Here is a 19,023-nt window from a genome sequence, read left to right on the forward strand (position 1 = left end):
AATTTTGTTAACAGCATAAATACAACCAATGAAATAAACTTGGAAATGGCAAATTGAAACCTAGTAATAGCAGTAAACTGAAAAAGCATCAGAATTATACACATTTAACAGCAGTGTAGAACAAGCATAACAAAAATACGATAAATGCCAGTACAATACAAACAGCAGCACAATCGACAGCACTGGAAGAACATTCAAATAACAGTTAGAATACGATGCCAGGATAATATTAATGAAAACCCTAATAAGCACACATTAGAACTTTTGAATGACATAGATATTTATTTATTAGGATTTATTTACAAGTGATAGAAGCTGCTTTTCAAGGTTGCTTGGATTTAGGGGATCAGAGTAAGTGTTTAATCGAGCTGTATTCCAAGGCTCCTTACTTGTGATTTGAGGGGGAGTTCATGTTTCCCAAAAGAGATTTTGATGTCAGCTTTCTCCACACTTGTTTTAGGGACTCATAGAAGCTCAGTTTTACTTGGGTTTAGGCAAAGTTTGTTGTTTTTAGCCCATTCTTGAACTGATGTTAGACAGGTACTCAGTTTATTCAGGTCTCTGGGTAGATCAAGTTCAATGGGTATGAATAGCTGCACATCAGTCATCTACGAACTTACCGACGATCTACGAACTTACCAACTTCCGCAAACTATTGAAGACCCATCTCTTTGAGAAAATATACTGCAAGGACCAAAACACATGAAGCCCACACACACTAATAGAAATGCATCAGTACACTCTCTTCTGAGTTCTCTTCCCCCGCATTTTCATCACACTTAATACTCTACCCTCTTGCTATTGTTTTATCGCCCTATCAATTCCCCATTGTTATATTCCACTGTTCCATTCCCAAATGATATTTTGACTTTGACTTTGTCTTCCCATAACTCTTCGCTATGTAACCCATAATCGTAATGCAACAAATTGTATTTCCATCATTCACAATATATTGTAAGCCACACTGAGCCCACAAATAGGTGGGAAAATGTGGGATAGAAATGCAATAAATAAATGATGCTAATGTTATTCCTACAATACAATGAGACATTTCACTAAGTAGCCAAGAGCCAAATGCAGATATATAGATGTGGACAAGATGTGTGGTACAGAGTCAGTTGGGATAAATAGATGGGTGGCTAAACTCAAGGCAAGTTCTTTGTATAGTTAAGCCCCTCTCTGTCTAGTGGAAAAATAAAAAGACACCCAGTTTATGCAGTGTAAAATTACAGCTATAAACGGTGAAAAGGCAAAGAAAATAATACTTTATCAGAATAGCAATATAAAAATAAAATAACAGAAGCTATTTTAAAATTATGTGATGAGGGCTGTTGATTTGAAAGCATGCAACCCATATCAGTTTCTGTAGGCGAAGGTCTCTCTCAGCAATATTACTGGGCTCGGAAATGGATAATGTACTGTATTAATACATCTCTTGCTCTAGTAGGGATTGACGAAGAGAATTCCCTCCAAGCAGATGCTGGATGCAGAGCAGAGGATCAGCAGCCCAACATGTCAACATTGGGTAACAGCAGCTTCTCTCCTTCCGTTTTCCTGCTGACTGGAATCCCAGAACTGGAGGGGGCACACAGCTGGCTCGCCATCCTTTTCTGTGCTATGTACATTATCGCAATTCTGGGCAATTCCACTATTCTTTTTGTCATTCAAACAGAGCAGAGCCTCCATGAGCCCATGTACCTTTTCCTGTCTATGTTAGCTGTCACAGACCTGGGCTTATCCCTGTCCACGTTACCCACTGTGCTCAGCATCTTTTGGTTCAACTTTCGACAAATCTATTTTGATGCTTGCCTAATCCAGATGTTCTTTATTCACTCATTGTCGATCATAGAGTCTGCGGTGCTCTTGGCCATGGCTTTCGATCGCTTTATTGCGATCTCTTATCCCCTGAGATACGCCTCCATTCTGACTAACCCAAGAATAACAAAAACTGGGATTGCGATTGTTATCCGAGCCACAGCCATCCTCACCCCACTGATCATTCGCCTGAAGCTCTTACCATACTGTGGAACCAATGTTCTCTCTCATTCCTACTGTTTGCATCAAGACGTCATGAAGCACGCCTGTAAGGGCACAACGATGTTTAACATTATGTACGGTTTAGCTGTTGCTCTTTGTACAATGACTGTAGATGGTTTTCTGATCGTGCTGTCGTACATCATGATTATTAAGACTGTGCTGGGCATTGCGTCAGAGAGAGAACGTCTCAAGGCACTTAACACCTGTGTGTCCCATATCTGCGCTGTTCTCATTTTCTACATCCCAATGATTGGCTTGTCCATGATACACAGGTTTGGGAAACATGCTGCCCCATTTGTCCCGATGCTAATGGCCAACGTCTACCTCTTTGTTCCACCAGTCTTGAATCCGATCATTTATAGCATAAAAACAAAACAGATCCGTTTAGGGATTTACAAGTTGCTCTTAAGGAAAGGGGTGGGGTCTGCACATTGAATATTATTGCAGGATCATGGAAGCTTCTGAGAAGGTCATGAACTTTGTCTCCCCTCCCTTCCTCTCTCCCTCAAACCTGTCTTGAGTTATCCACTAGCACTAGATTTTCAGTAAAGACTGATCCAATCTTGGTTTTATGTCTTCTGCAATTCAGGGAATTTTATTTCCACTCCAGATGATATGCAGTCCATGGCGGTCATTGTTTCTTTAAATGCTGGCCACCGTGGGCATTTTATACATGAATAAGCACTGTGCCACCCCCGGATACTGGCATTCAATATTCGAGGTCTTGGAGCCTGCTGGCACTTATCAGTGTACCAGTAATATTCAGACAGATATCCAGATAGAGTTAGGACAGCTTTTTTTATCTGGTTATAATTCCCGGCTTTGCCCAGGTCTACTTCCAGACAACTCAGGCACTAACCTAAGGTACACACAGACTGTGAGCCCCCTGGGGACAGGGGGAAGTAACTCATCTTGAACTACAATTGAAATAAAGTGTGAGCTAACATCCTCATGGCCAGGCTTCCTTGAACCACTTCTCCCCCCCACCCCCCGTGGCAGAGGGAGAACCGCTTACCTACCGCTCTTTTGTCCACCACTATCAAATTTATGCCTGTTGAACTCTGTCTCATATTCGATCTGTAAGTAGACAATGGGGGTCTTTTATTCCTATGGACCCTGCTGCAGATAACTCGAGCTAAGTTTAGTAAACGACCCCCAATGTGAGGTAGCATGCGGATGGCATAATTTTCACAATAATGCGCAAGACAGCAGGAGGTAAAGAACCTCTCTTTGTTCCTGCAGGGGGGTAAGGGTGGATCAGGGGAGATCTTAAGGGGTCAGCTAGATTTTCAGTATTGTTTTTTTGCTTCAGCGAGCAGCAGATGTTCGGGTCTGTGTGGGTTTGTTGTGTCTTGAAGACAGGCAAGCGATTAAAATCTAAGTGTGGAGGAGTGGCCTAGTGGTTAGGGTGGTGGACTTTGGTCCTGAGGAACTGAGTTTGATTCCCACTTCAGGCACAGGCAGCTCCTTGTGACTCTGGGCAAGTCACTTAACCCTCCATTGCCCCATGTAAGCCGCATTGAGCCTGCCATGAGTGAGAAAGCGCAGGGTACAAATGTAACAAAAATAAAATAGATACTATTGGAGATTCTACATGGAATGTTGCTACTACTGGAGATTCTACATGGAATGTTGCTACTATTGGAGATTCTACATGGAATGTTGCTATTCCACTAGCAACATTCCATGTAGAAGGCTGCGCAGGCTTCTGTTTCTGTGAGTCACTTAACCCTCCATTGCCCCATGTAAGCCGCATTGAGCCTGCCATGAGTGGGAAAGCGCAGGGTACAAATGTAACAAAAATAAAATAGATACTATTGGAGATTCTACATGGAACGTTGCTACTATTGGAGATTCTACATGGAATGTTGCTAGTGGAATAGCAACATTCAATGTAGAATCTCAAATAGTAGCAACAGTGGAGGAGTGGCCTAGTGGTTAGGGTGGTGGACTTTGGTCCTGGGGAACTGAGTTGGATTCCCACTTCAGGCACAGGCAGCTCCTTGTGACTCTGGGTAAGTCACTTAACCCTCCATTGCCCCATGTAAGCCACATTGAGCCTGCCATGAGTGGGAAAGCGCAGGGTACAAATGTAACAAAAATAAAATAGATACTATTGGAGATTCTACATGGAACGTTGCTACTATTGGAGATTCTACATGGAACATTGCTACTATTGGAGATTCTACATGGAATGTTGCTATTCCATGTAGAAGGCTGTGCAGGCTTCTGTTTATGTGAGTCTGACGTCCTGCACATATGTGCAGGACGTCAGACTCACAGAAGCAGAAGCCTGCGCGGCCACATTGGTGATCTGCAAGGGCCGACTTCTACATGGAATGTTGCTAGTGGAATAGCAACATTCCATGTAGAATCTCAAATAGTAGCAACAGTGGAGGAGTGGCCTAGTGGTTAGGGTGGTGGACTTTGGTCCTGGGGAACTGAGGAACTGAGTTTGATTCCCACTTCAGGCACAGGCAGCTCCTTGTGACTCTGAGCAAGTCACTTAACCCTCCATTGCCCCATGTAAGCCGCATTGAGCCTGCCATGAGTGGGAAAGCGCAGGGTACAAATGTAACAAAAATAAAATAGATACTATTGGAGATTCTACATGGTATGTTGCTACTATTGGAGATTCTACATGGAATGTTGCTACTATTTGAGATTCTACATGGTATGTTGCTACTATTTGAGATTCTACATGGAATGTTGCTACTATTTGAGATTCTACATGGAATGTTGCTACTATTGGAGATTCTACATGGTATGTTGCTACTATTGGAGATTCTACATGGAATGTTGCTAGTGGAATAGCAACATTCAATGTAGAATCTCAAATAGTAGCAACAGTGGAGGAGTGGCCTAGTGGTTAGGGTGGTGGACTTTGGTCCTGGGGAACTGAGGAACTGAGTTCGATTCCCATTACAGGCACAGACAGCTCCTTGTGACTCTGGGCAAGTCATTTAACCCTCCATTGCCCCATGTAAGCCACATTGAGCCTGCCATGAGTGGGAAAGTGCAGGGTACAAATGTAACCAAAAAAAAAAAAAGTGGCCTTTTTTTGTGTTGACATGCTACAATAGTCTCTACTACTCTCCCGCCCTGATACCATTAATTTTCTCACAATTATAAGAAAGTTAATGCACTGTAGAGCATAGGGGGAATATGAGCTTGGAAGCTCATTGTCACTTTTATTTAAATAATTAATATGTGCTGAATTTGTTGCCCAATCACATGGCAGCAGCACGTTTTCTGGTGTAACCAGCGCCATAAGTAGTCAGCCTATGCCCTTGGACACAGGGAGAAGAAAGTAGGAGATTCTGACAGTCACGGGGGGGGGGGGGGGGGGGATGCAGAGGGAAAGGAGAGAAATTCTGTGAATCTCAGGGCTGGCCACCTGCTTCTGTCTCCAATACCTTCCCCTCCCATTCCTCTATCTCAGTTTCCCCAAGCAAGTAAGACACCAGCTGCCTAAGCCCACTTCTACAGAATGACAAAATTTGTCCCTGTTCCCGCCCCATCTCCGTGGATGTTTCTACGTCCCCACCCGGTCCCCGCAGACCCTGTCTCCATCCCTGTCCTGTCCCTGTAGGTCCCGTCTCCGTCCCCAGCCCATCCCCGTGGGCTCTGTTCTCATCTGCAGAAGCCTGAAGCACTTATGATTTTATATTTAAATCTTTTTATTATTAAAGTATAAAAAGGAACAATATGCTGTGCAACTGTTGTGTATAAATTACAAATAGAGAACAATAATAACAATGAGCAGCTATAATAAACCCTCCCACCACCACCACCACCCTCTACCCTTCCAACTTCAACAATAGCTGATTTCTACTACCCCAAGGAATCCTAATCCACCCTGTTAAATTGTCCAGGGGTACAAAATACAACCCGTTCTGTAAACCCTAATGGGGGAGAAATATGCCCTATGAATCACTGTTATGATTTTTAAATCTGTGAATGAATAAGAAGTCATCGAGAGTCTCAGGATTCAGTCTAGCTCTCCCGTCTTCCACAGTCCTTCCTGCAATAGAAGATGTCTTCTTAGAAGATGTGCTGGTAGCAGGAATGTACAGGATCCTCCCATGCAAAGTTTGCTAATTGTGGCCAGCATATTTGCTTGTTTTTTCCAAAAAATAAAAACATTGTTGTCTGCATCAATCAAACATAAATAACATCCCAGTTTGTTAACAGGCTTCAAAGTAGAAATTTTGTCCCCCGTCCCCGCCCTGTCCCCGTGGGATCTGTCCCCGTTCCCACCCCGTCCCCGTAGGATCTGTCCCTGTCCCCATCCCCATGGTCACTGCGGATCCCTGTCCTCATGTCATTCTCTAACTAGGCTACTCCTCCTTCTTTGTGACAGGAAAGTTACCCGAATAAGCCCTGTAGTTTATTAAGAGGTTCTATGATTGCTGAGAGAGAGAGCAATTACGGAGAAAACACCACCCAAAATAATCTGAAATCCAAAGAAGTCTCTTCAAATTATAGAGGCTCTTATTTGGTATAGAAAATAGTAACATAGTAACATAGTAGATGACGGCAGAAAAAGACCTGCGCGGTCCATCCAGTCGGCCCAACAAGATAAACTCACATGTGCCACTTTTTGTGTATACCTTACCTTAATTTGTACCTGTCTTTTTCAGGGCACAGACTGTATAAGTCTGCCCAGCACTATCCCCGTCTCCCAACCACCAGCCCCACCTCCCACCACTGGTTCTGGCACCAGGGTCCAGGGCCGTGCCAACACGGTAAGCGAGGTAAGCAAGGCAGGAGGGCACCGTCCTCTGGGGGGCGCCCCGCCGCGCCATGCTTACCTCGCCCTCTCCCATGTCCCAACTGCCCGCCCTCCTCTCATGAACAGATTGCTGAATATTTATTTCCTTATATTTCACTTCTACCTAATGCCCCACTTCCTATATAGTATTTTTATGATGTACTCTTTAAATAGAACCAGGGCTTTTTTTAAGGGGGTACTTGGGGGTACTGAGTACCGGCACCTTTTCCATTGTCTAGGTCCCTAAGTTTTAATGAAAGAGCTCAGGCTCTACACACCAATTCTGCCTTGTCATAGATTCTGTGACTGGTTGCAGGGGGCCTGGCTATTGTGGGGTGGGTCCCTCAGTGATCACCCCACCCCTGAAGGGTGTCCAGGCATTTGAGTTCCAGCACCTTTTTTACTAGAAAAAAACGCACTGAATATAACTCAAATGTATTTCTTTTTTTTTATGTTTCTATTGTAAACAACATTGAACCAGAGTTTCACTTGGGTTAATGTGGGATAGAAATGCCTTAAATAAATAAATGGATATAACAAAAGAGAGGGAACGAAGTACAAACTAAGCGCCGAGCCTGCATGCTTTTTACTGCTGCTGCCGGCCGCCGTAACCCCGACGAGGTAAGTCAAGATGACTTTTAAAATTCAGAGGGAGGGGCCTGGAACTTGAAGGGAGGGACGATGATCCTGGAACTCGGAGGGAGGGAGGGAACGAACTTCGGGTGGGTGAACTATTAGTTAGAATTTGTACGGTAAACAAGTTCTGTAATAGATTAGATTAGAACTAACAAATGGAGAACACGTCTACGGATTTCTCTTGTTTTCACACCGTATATGATTGGATTTAACATAGGTGGGAAGACGACGTAGAGGTTGGCCAACAGAATGTGGATGTGGGATGGGATACTTTTGTGGCCGAATCTGTGGGCAAGGACTGTGACAAAAGCAGGGATATAAAACATGAGTATAACACACATGTGAGAAGCGCAGGTGCTAAATGCCTTGAAACGGGCAGCAGAAGAAGGGAGTTGCAGGACGGCCCAGAGAATTAGGACATAAGACAGGATGATAAGTAGAAAATCTAACAGTACTGTTAACACCCCAACAGCCAAGCCATACATGATATTGAGGGTGATATCTGTGCAGGCCAATCGTGCTAAACCCATGTGCTCACAGTATGTGTGAGGGATAATGTTTGCCCCACAGTATGATAATCTCTTCAGAAGATAGATGAAGGGACTCACACAGCAGAAACTTCTAACCATCCCGAATACTCCAATCTTCATGATGACTGAAAGGTTTAATATGATTTCATACTTCAGAGGATTGCAAATGGCAATATAGCGATCCAAAGCCATAGCCAGCAAAATGGCCGACTCCAGAATAAAACTGAAGTGAATTAGAAACATCTGGGTCAGGCAGCCTCCAAAAGAGATTGTCCTAATATGGAACCAGAATAAGATTAATGCCCGTGGCACTGTGGAGGAGCACAGGAGGAGATCGGTGGCTGCCAGCATGGAAAAGAAAATGTACATGGGCTCATGGAGGCTGTGCTCTCTTATTATAATATATATCAGAGTACTGTTTCCGATAAGACCAACAAGATACATAACACAGAGGAGGACAGATATCGAACTGTGGGCAGCTTCCAGCCCAGGGATTCCAATCAGCAGGAATACAGAAGGTTGTAGACTCGTAGAGTTGGCCGTCAACATAGTACGAAAAGATTTCTCACTTCCAGATCTGCAAAACTTCCAGTCCCTAAAAACAGAAACAATATTACGAATTACTAGAAGCATCCATTCATTAAGAAAATAAGAACTGCTCTACTAGGTCAGACCAAAGGTCCGTCTACCCCAGTATCCAACAGTGACTAATCCAGGTTACAAGTCATTAGCAGAGTCCCAAAAAGGGGATGTGCACCAAGGCCCCCCACTTTACTGCAGCTCATAAAAGGTAGGTCTTTCTTTTTATTAAGCACTTGCCGCACAGCCATTTCAGGAGGGAGCCCTGGAAAGGGCTCCAGCAGGGCTGCTGAGAGACTAAGCTGGGCCCCGGGCAAGGCCGCTCCCCCCGCCGCATCCCCCCCCCCCCCCCCCCCCCCCCGCTGGCACCCCCTGCTGACGCTACAGTCCCTGGTCTCACCTGCCTTCCCTCGGCTCCGTCTGGCACCGGGCCCCCTGCATTAAAATCGGCAGAGCCTCAGCTGAGCTCTGTTTGGAAAGGCAGATCGCCTCCCTTTGAGCCTTCCCTCACTGTGTCCCGCCCTCGTCTGATGTAAATTCCAGGTTTCCGCGAGGGCGGGACACAAGGAGGGCCCGAAGGGAGGCAATCTGCCTTTTTCCAAACGGAGCTGAGGCGCTTCCGATTTAAATGCAGGGGGCCCGGTGGCGGACGGAGCCGAGGGCAGGCTAGGTGAGACCGGGGACTGCAGCACCGGCGGCCCAGGGCTCCAGCACTAACCCAGTTCAAGCAGTAAATGGCTAGGCACTAATTTGGAACTTTGCATCTGGTCATTAATGTCATCCGTAGGAAAACGATGCTTTTGCAGATGCGCTAAGAGGTAGCCAGAGTGTGGGGGAAACCTCTCAGTGCGCCTTAGTAATTTGTGTTTTAGTAATATTAGCTACGTCATGTAATTCCCAAGAGATTTTCTTGGTTGTTTATTTATTTATTTTTTATATTTGTACCCCGCGCTTTCCCGCTCATCGCAGGCTCAATGCGGCTTACATAGTAACAAGAGAACACAGTCAATAGTAACAGAATCAACAAAGGGGTATATGATAGGTTTACTTATTGTGAACCGCGTAAAACTATTTAATGTTACAGGTATATAAAGGCAATATAATACAATCCGCCTCATAATCGAAAGTGAAAGACGCCCATATTTCAACCCAAATCGGGAGATGGGCGTCTTTCTCACAAAAATGGCCAAATCGGTATAATCGAAAGCCGATTTTGGATGTCTTCAACTGCAATCTGTCGCGGAAACGGGCAAAGTTGACGGGGGTATGTCGGAGGCGTGGTGAAGGCAGGACCGGGGCGTGATTATCAGCCGAGCAGAGATGGGCATCCTCGGCCGATAATCGAAAAAAGAAAGGCGTTTTTAGCGCGAATTTGGGTAACTTTTTTTGGACCCGTTTTTTTCACGAACAAGTCCCAAAAAAGTGCCCCCACTGACCAGATGACCACCAGAGAGAATCGGGGATCACCTCCCCTGACTCCCCCAGTGGTCACTAACCCCCTCCCACCAAAAAAACCCCACTTTAAAAACTTTTTTTCCCAGCCTCTATGCCAGCCTCAAATGCCGTACCCACCTCCATGACAGCAGAATGTGTTCTGTCCTCTGACAACCTTTCCCTGGTTCTGATGTGGCTCTCGGGTGAGTGTGACACCTTTTCTGTTATGCGCACTGCAGTCTCACATCAGCAATGCATTGTGGTGGGTGTAGGGTAGTGGGCTCTACTCCCATGGTGCTTTTCCCCCTGCTTACTGGGTCAGAGTGTGCCCTGTTGTGTTTCCAGTAGTCCATGAGGTAGTGGCCATGTTTGTAAGCCACTTTTAGATCCCTTTCATGTGTTACCCACGTTACTGAAAGAGGGCATTGTCCACCATTCTGCCAGCTCTGACCTACTGCTAATCTCAGTACCAGGGAGACTTGTTGCCAGTGGGGCACAACCTGTGATCTGCACTTAACTGTGAGTAAACATGCTTATTGAAATAAACGACTTTTTCAGAGAGATTAGTCTTTAGGTGTGAACTGGTGTGCCAAGGTTATACAGCAGCAACAAGTCCTGTCCCCTTTTAGTGGGTACTGCAGTGCACTTCAGGCAGGCAGACCCAGGCCCATCCCACCCTCCCTGTAACACTTGTGGTGGTAAATGGGAGGCCTCTAAAACCCACATGTAGTTGCCCCCTTCACCCCTAAGAGCTATGGTAGTGTTGTACAGTTGTCCCTCCCACGACCAAATGGCTTGGATTAGGACGTTTCCGAGCTGGGCGTTTTTATTTTCCATTATTGCAAAAAAATACAAACAGCCCATCTCAGAAACGACCACATCCATGGGATTCGGTCTTTACAAACCGTATTTTCGAAATGAAAGATGGAGGCCCATCTTTTTCAAAAATACGGTTCGGTCCACCCCTTCTCGTAGACGTTCCCGGAGATGGGCGTTCGCATTCGATTATGCCCCTCAATGTAATATAAAAACAACATGAAACATCAGTTTTCTGATTGTCCGTCCCTAAAGAAAACACCAAGGTCAGCGGAGGAAAATGAATTTTTCCTTTCTTCTTATGCTGAGGCTTTATCAATAATTAATTTTTTTGTGGAAAATCGAACATTACAAGGTCACTGATCGGGCTTTTTTTTGATGGGGTACTCGGGGGTAATGAGTACCAGCACCTTTTCCATTGTCTGCTAAAATTGACCCATGGTCCCCAAGTTCTAATGAAAGAGCTCAGACTCTACACACCAATCTTGCCTTGTCATAGATTCTGTGATTGGTTTCAGGGGTCTTGGCTATTGTGGGGTGGGTCCCTCAGTGACCAACCCACCCCGGAAGGGTGGTCTGGCATTTGAGTACCGGCACCTTTTTTGTTAGAAAAAATGCACTGCTGATTATATTGGCAGCAGGCAGTAGTTAAGTTGGTATGAACAGGACCAGCCACCAACAGGAGTTCAAAGCAGAACAAACAGTGGCAAAAAAAACCAAAGAAAATAACAGCACAGGAGAACAATACATTTTCTACTTTCTTATTAGATATTTTCTTTTTTCTAGCAGAGGCGTAGCCAAACTCGTTATTTTGGATGGGCCCAGAGGTAAATTGGATTGTCCCTTCCACACGCACGTGCCCCCTCCCCCCCCCAACCACACATATCTTCCCATAAGAGGGTTTTTTTTCCCCACCTACCCCACACCTTCTCCCTCTCCTCTGCGGTGTCCCGGCATCTGTGCTCCTGTCTCTGAACTCCGTCCCTCCCCGATGTCGGTACAGACGTCCTCGGCGCCTGCAGCGATTCATTCTCGCTGCTTGCGCCAGCCCTACAGGCTTTCATCTGCCATGTCCCGCCCTTGCTGACATCACTGCCTGTTTCCTGTCTGGCAGGACGCGGCGGATGGAAGTCTGCGGGGCCGGCAAAGCTGCAAGAATGAATCGCTGCAGGTGCCGAGGACACCTAGATCGACACCGGGGAGAGAAGGGGGTTCAGAGACTGGCGTGCAGATGCCGGGACACCGTGAAGGTGGGAGTGTAGTGCTGCAGCTCGGTGGGCGTGAGCTAAGATTGAGTGGGCCTGTGTGGCTGTGCCCACCTTGTTTTCTAGATAAAATACCTCATTGGAAAAAAGAGCAAGACACAGCTGTTGAGTAGCACAAGTGAAAAGACATTCACGCTGAAACAAGAAAGATTTAAGGCACTTTCAGGATCCTCAAATACCGTCTAAAACAAAAGACATTACCCCTTCATTGAACCTTCCAGTCCTAGAAGTGACGAGACTCTATATCCCTATGTTAAACCCCATCTAGTCCTAGAGCTAACAGATTCTGTATCCATTTGTCCATCTCCTGAGCCCTCCAGTCCTAGAGGTGACAGGCTATGTATCTCTTTGTCCATATTTGAACTGTCCAGTCCTAGAGGTGACCCTCTTTCCATCCCCTGAACTCTCCAGTCCTAGAGTCCTAGGGCTCTGTATCCCTGTCCATCCCCTGAACTCTATAGTCCTAAAGGTGACAAGCTCTGTACTCCTGTGTCCATCTTTTAAGCCCTCCAGTCCTAGAAGTGTCAGGCTCAGTGTCCATCACCTGAGCTCTCCCTGTGCCCGTCCTCAATCAGTCCTAGAGTTTACAAGTTACAGCTGCTCTGTACTATGTCTATACCAGTACTAGACACAAGGAGGTCCCTGTACACAAACACAGAAGAGAAAAAGTCCATAATCAATTCAAAACGAAGACACAGTGAGTTTCAATTAGTATGTGAACCATTAGAACAGTATAAGGGTATTAAACAGGCAAATAAGGGGCTAACGTTTAAAAGGATTCTCTAGAAGAAGGATTTTTACTCTGGATTTTTATAGGGACCGGGAGGAAGCATGAGGTACCCACTCTGGAAGTCTATTCCAGGCATACGGTGCAGCAAGATGAAAGGAACAGAGTCTGGAGTCGGCAGTGGAGAAGGGCACAGATAAGAGAGATTTACCCAATGAGGGGAGTTCCCAGGGAGGGGTGTAGGGATAAGAGGAGATACTGAGGAGCTACAGAACGAATGCCTTTGTAGACATATAAGCGGACTTTGAACTGTGTGCAGGACGGTATAGGGAGCCAATGATGTGACTTGAGGAGAGGGGTTATGTGAGTGTAGCCAGTGGCCAAAGATAAGTTGTGCAGCAGAATTCCGAACAGACTGAAGGGATAAGAGACAATTCAATGGGGAGCAGATTGCAGTCGCCTAAGTTCCTTTGCCAATAGCTTCGATAGTGCTAAACCCCTCCGAGAAAAGTTGCACTGACTCCCAATCAAAGAAGGGATCATCTTCAAAATCTGCACCTTTGTCCATAAATCATCTACGACATAGTCCCAGGATACATGACAGATCTCGTAGACCTACCAACCAGAAACAGAATCGGATCTTCACGATCATACCTAAACTTACACTACCCAAATTGCAAAGGACTTAAATACAAAACAACCTACGCATCCAGTTTCTGCTACGTAAGTGCACAACTGTGGAATGAACTCCCAAAAGCTGTAAGAGCAATCCATAACCATCTAAACTTCAGAAAGTCACTAAAAACCAACCTCTTCAAAAAGTCATACCCCACTGATCCAACGTAAATCCCCACATCCAGCAATACAGCACAACCAATGATCGTACTGACTAGTATACAATCCTCATTCCCTTCTACCTTCACGGTTCCTGACACACACCTACCTCATCTGACTACAAAACAACCTTGTCTTTGTTATCAACCAACTGACGAACGCCTTTACAGTATTATGTAAGCCACATTGAGTCTGAAAATAGGTGGGAAAATGTGGGGTACAAATGTAACAAATAAAAATAAATAAATTGACTCATTTGTAAAGTTTGTCTATTTTTCAGTAAGTACTAAATGTGAGAGGGTCTGAACCCCTTTACCATTTCAACCCATAAATGTACCTGCTATGTTCTCAATAGAGTTAAATTCCTGTCAACAGATGCACTGAGATTAAAAAATAATAATAATAACTCAACATGATTCAAAAACAGGAGAGAGTGGAAATGACTCTGTTCAGAGGAGATGATCATAACCCAGGATCCAGGAATGTAGAGTACTCAGCTACTCAAGCATCCTGGGGCCACTTTCTCTTCAAATAATCCAGCAAATTTATACGACTGCCAGTACAGACCTCTCAGCGTTCCTGGAAAACATCTAAAACCTACATTTCACTGCCCTCCATTTAAAAAGCTTTAGGATCTCGACCAAGGATGTCTTCTCATTTCCTACCTCCTGTGCTTATTTCTGGATCGTCACAGTTCAGATTAGGTAACTGATGAGGTGCAGATATTCTTTGCCATGATGGAGGCTCCTTCACATGGTGCTTGCATACAGCTGACTTCCCGTTATTCCCCTTGGCAGGAAGGACAGTGGTGCTTATACCTCACTGTATCAATACTCCAGTGGGAGTCAGATCACTGGAAATGTCTACAGTCACAAAGGGAGTGTAGGAATTAACAGTTAATTACTGGAAAATGCAGCCTGTGATCTACCTTCACAGAAAGCTCCCTGGAATCCAGAACTCAACATAACCCTTCTTTTAACTCTTCACTAACCAGGTCTTTCTGCATCCCCAGATCATCACTTTCAGTGCATGATCTGCTCAAAATTAACAGCAAGAACTATAGGATCCACAGAAAATTAATCCCTAGAAGGCACATTCCCTAATCCTCTATCTTCCTATTGGCTTATTCGGTCTAAGGCTTTGATTTTCACTTTGTATATTAGTCATCCCGTGTTTAATTCACAGGCAAGTCTTTTCCTTCATGTACCTGCAGAGGAACAGGTGGAGGGTAATTTCATAATACGTAGGTTGCCTAGGTCAGGCATGTCTTATTTTTAGGCTATTATATAGGTGTCTATGTGCATTTATGAAACAGCCTGACAAAATTTTCTGTAATTAAGGTTAAAATGTACACGCCAAATTGCGCATGTAAAGGCACATTTATAACTTACATCATGAATCTGATTAATTTCGTTGACTGAGTGACCAGAGAGACGGACAGAGAGTCAGTGTTTATTAACCGGCCATGGTGCGACCACACCTCTAATACTGTGTGCAATTCTGGTCACTGCATCTCAAAAAAGATATAGTGGAATTAGAAAAGGTACAGAGAAGGGCAACGAAAATGATAAAGGGGATGGGACGATTTCCCTTTGAGGAAAGGCTAAAGCGGCTAGGGCTCTTCAGCTTGGAGAAAAGGCGGCTGAGGGGAGATATGATAGAGGTCTATAAAATAATGAGTGGAGTGGAACGGGTAGACGTGAATCGTTTGTTTACTTTTTCCAAAAATACTAGGACTAGGGGTCATGTGATGAAGCTACATAATAATAAATTTAATACGAATCGGAGAAAAGTTTTCTTCACTCAACGTGTAATTAAACTCTGGAATTCATTGCCAGAGAATACAGTAAAAGCAGTTAGCTTAGTGGGGTTTAAAAAAAAGGTTTGGATGGCTTCCTAAAGCAAAAGTCCAGAGACCATTATTAAAATGTTGGGGAAAATCCACTGCTTATTTTACTGTATTTTACTGTTCTGGGATCTTGCCAGGTACTTGTTACCTGGATTGGCCACTGTTAGAAACAAGAAGCTGGGTTTGATGGACCTTCAGTCTGTCCCAGTATGGCAATACTTATATACTTATGTACCTGGGAATCTGAATGGAACCTTGCTACTCTTTGGGGTTCTACATGGAATGTTTCTACTATTTGGGTTTCTGCCAAGTACTTGTGACTTGGATTGGCCACTGTTAGAAACAAGAAGCTGGGCTTGATGGACCTTCAGTCTGTCCCAGTATGGCAATACTTATATACTTATGTACTTGGGATTCTGAATGGAACCTTGCTACTCTTTGGGGTTCTACATGGAATGTTTCTACTATTTGGGTTTCTGCCAAGTACTTGTGACTTGGATTGGCCACTGTTAGAAACAAGAAGCTGGGCTTGATGGACCTTCAGTCTGTCCCAGTATGGCAATACTTATATACTTATGTACTTGGGATTCTGAATGGAACCTTGCTACTCTTTTTGAGGTTCTACATGGAATGTTGCTACACTTTGAAATTCTGCCTGGAATCTTGTTATTCTTTAAAATTCTAGAATCTTGCTACTCTTTGGGGTTCCACATGGAATGTTGCTACTCTTTGGGTTTCTGCCAGGTACTTGTGACCTGGATTGGCCACTGTTAGAAACAAGAAGCTGGGCTTGATGGACCTTCAGTCTGTCCCAGTATGGCAATACTTATATACTTATGTACTTGGGATTCTGAATGGAACCTTGCTACTCTTTTTGAGGTTCTACATGGAATGTTGCTACACTTTGAAATTCTGCCTGGAATCTTGTTATTCTTTAGAATTCTAGAATCTTGCTACTCTTTGGGGTTCCACATGGAATGTTGCTACTCTTTGGGTTTCTGCCAGGTACTTGTGACCTGGATTGGCCACTGTTAGAAACAAGAAGCTGGGCTTGATGGACCTTCGGTCTGTCCCAGTATGGCAACACTTCTGTAGTCATATGTACGTATCCCATTAGGGACAGAAACATTACCTGCATTTAATAAGTGTACATTGCTTTGGCTGTACCACACAAAGGGAGGATATCAAATACATGACCCCTCTTATTTTCAGTTGGTTTGTTCTTTAGGGTGTCATACATATGTACAGTTATAGATGAAATATGTCTCATCAATATTCTTTACACATAGCCTGAAAATCAGACTGATTTGTAGCTATCAGGGACTTGAGTGGATTTGCTGGAAGGAGTAGAAACTATGAGAAGAGATCTCCAACAATTAGAAGAATGGCCAAAGGTCTGGCAGTTAAAATGTAATGTGAAGAGGTGCAGAGTGATATACTGTTAAGCCCCCTCCCCTAATTTCTCAGGAGGGATCTTAAATGGAAAGCCGCAAGGGTTAAACCTTTGGATGCTTCTCCCCTGATAAACTCTCAACAATTTCACAGGAAAACTTTCTCTTATAAGTCCGCAAAATTAACTTCACTCCAGTTTTTTAGAATTTAAAATGCTTTTAATTAAATCATATTACTGACAGATTAAAAAATATAACAAGATGCTTCTCTTTAGCCCAACTAAAGGTCATGATTAGTTTTCCTGTGAGAAGAACTTGAAAGTAGACAGCTGCAAGATGCAAGCCTTCGGCACCTAAACCACCACACCTCTACTCATGACATCTAGACTATACCAACTTGACATTTCGTCCTTTAGACTGTAAGCTCCTATGAGCAGGGACCGTCCTTCTTTGTTTAATTTGTACAGCGCTGCGTAACCCTAGTAGCGCTCTAGAAATGTTAAGTAGTAGTAGTAGTACTGACAAGTTCCTGCCTCCACATAGTTCATGCAAACTTTTATACAGCTTTGCTTAGCATCAGCCCTCCTGCGGTTTTGTTTTACATAGTTAATTCTTTATTTCCTACTCCATCCATTTAGACATGAATCGTTTGTTTACTCTTTCCAAAAATATTAGAACTAGGGGGCATGCGATGAAGCTTCAAAGCAGTAAATTTAATACGAATTGGAGAAACCTTTTCTTCACTCAACGTGTAATTAAACTCAATGTGGTAAAGGCGGTTAGCTTAGCGGGGTTTCTAAAAGATATGGACGGAAACGGAATGCTTGGTTAAATAGGAGAGACTGGGAATGCAATCTGAGCCAACGTACTCCCTGGTGTTGTTAAGGGATGGGGGGATGCGGAGGGGGGAGGATAAGGGAACATTAACCATGAAAGTGGCTAGCAACAAAACGAACATGTTTAGTTACCTGCTTGGGATAGGAGACAGCCAAATGGCGGACTGGGGGGTGGGAGGAGGGTGGGCATAAAACAAAAAAAAATCATTCTTCTGTTAATTTGTATTTGACTGGTGTGAACAAGTCTTTAATTCATATTTGTCACTAATACAAGCTATAAGTTGTTTGCACTGTGTTATTTTAATAAAAACCGTTGAAACATAAAAGGTCTGGACGGCTTCCTAAAGGAAAAGTCCATTGACCATTATTAATTTGACTTGGGGAAAATCCACTGCTTATTTCTGGGATAAGCAGCATAAAATGTATAGTCCTGTTTTGGGGTCTTGCCAGATACTTGTGACCTGGATTGGCCACTGTTGGAAACAGGATGCTGGGCTTGATGGACCTTTGGTCTGTCCCAGTATGGCAACACTTATGTACTTATGTGCTTGGGATTCTGAATGGAATCTTGCTACTCTCTGGGGTTCTACATGGAATGTTGCTACTCTGGGATTCCAGAATCTTGTTCTTCTTTGAGGTTTCTGCCAGGTACTTGTGACCTGGATTGGCCACTGTTGGAAATAGGATGCTGGGCTTGATGGACCTTTGGTCTGTCCCAGTGTGGCAATACTTACGTACTTATGTAATTTCTTATCTCACTTCCTCCCAGCTGCATCTGGTTCCCGTCGTTCATCGCTCTCCTACCTCTGATTTCAGCTAGTCTGAGACTGCTGACCTCAGCAGTCTTCATTTCCTTGTTTCACTCTGTCATGTTGCATAACACCCTAGAACCTTTTCTTATGTTCCCTCTTTACCCTGTACGAGTAAGAAATCACATAACTAAAAGTTACAGTGGCACAAACTGATCCGGAATGGCCAGTTCCAGACAGTAAGGCCACTGTCCTTACTATACTTCATTTATACAACACTTGGGATGCAGAAATCCAAAGGAGATGTGCAAGATAAGAAGTAAGAGATTGATAAGCGCAGCTCAGGAGAGACGCCTTGGGGTGATGGTGTCTGAGGATCTCAAGGTGACGAAACAATGTGACAAGGCAGTAGTCACAGCCAGAGGATGTTAGGCTGTATAGAGAGGGGTATAACCAGCAGAAGAAAGGAGGCGTTGATGTCCCTCTACAAGTCGTTGGTGAGGCCCCACTTGGAGTATTGTGTTCAGTTTTGGAGGCCGTGTCTTACTAAGGATGTAAAAAGACTT

At 44.3% G+C, this 19,023-nt stretch overlaps 2 protein-coding genes across 2 annotated transcripts; one reads left to right on the forward strand and one right to left on the reverse strand.

The window, feature by feature from the left end:
* The first annotated feature begins 1,512 nt into the window (after positions 1 to 1,512).
* Positions 1,513 to 2,472, forward strand: LOC115468185 (olfactory receptor 51G2-like). The gene has a single exon (XM_030199723.1). It carries the CDS (start codon positions 1,513 to 1,515, stop codon positions 2,470 to 2,472), a length of 960 nt encoding a protein of 319 aa, XP_030055583.1.
* A 5,112-nt stretch (positions 2,473 to 7,584) lies between these two features.
* Positions 7,585 to 8,526, reverse strand: LOC115468186 (olfactory receptor 52D1-like). Its single transcript, XM_030199725.1, has one exon. The coding sequence runs from the start codon at positions 8,524 to 8,526 to the stop codon at positions 7,585 to 7,587; it is 942 nt and encodes a 313-aa protein (XP_030055585.1).
* Between the last annotated feature and the right edge of the window lie 10,497 nt (positions 8,527 to 19,023).

Source organism: Microcaecilia unicolor, chromosome 4 (genome assembly GCF_901765095.1).
Source record: "Microcaecilia unicolor chromosome 4, aMicUni1.1, whole genome shotgun sequence".
Classification (NCBI taxonomy): domain Eukaryota; kingdom Metazoa; phylum Chordata; class Amphibia; order Gymnophiona; family Siphonopidae; genus Microcaecilia; species Microcaecilia unicolor.

What these genes read in the sequence shown, in the direction of transcription:
- LOC115468185 (XM_030199723.1), top strand. Translation starts at nt 1,513, where the DNA reads ATGTCAACATTGGGTAACAGCAGCTTCTCTCCTTCCGTTTTCCTGCTG.
- LOC115468186 (XM_030199725.1), bottom strand. Translation starts at nt 8,526, where the DNA reads ATGTTGACGGCCAACTCTACGAGTCTACAACCTTCTGTATTCCTGCTG.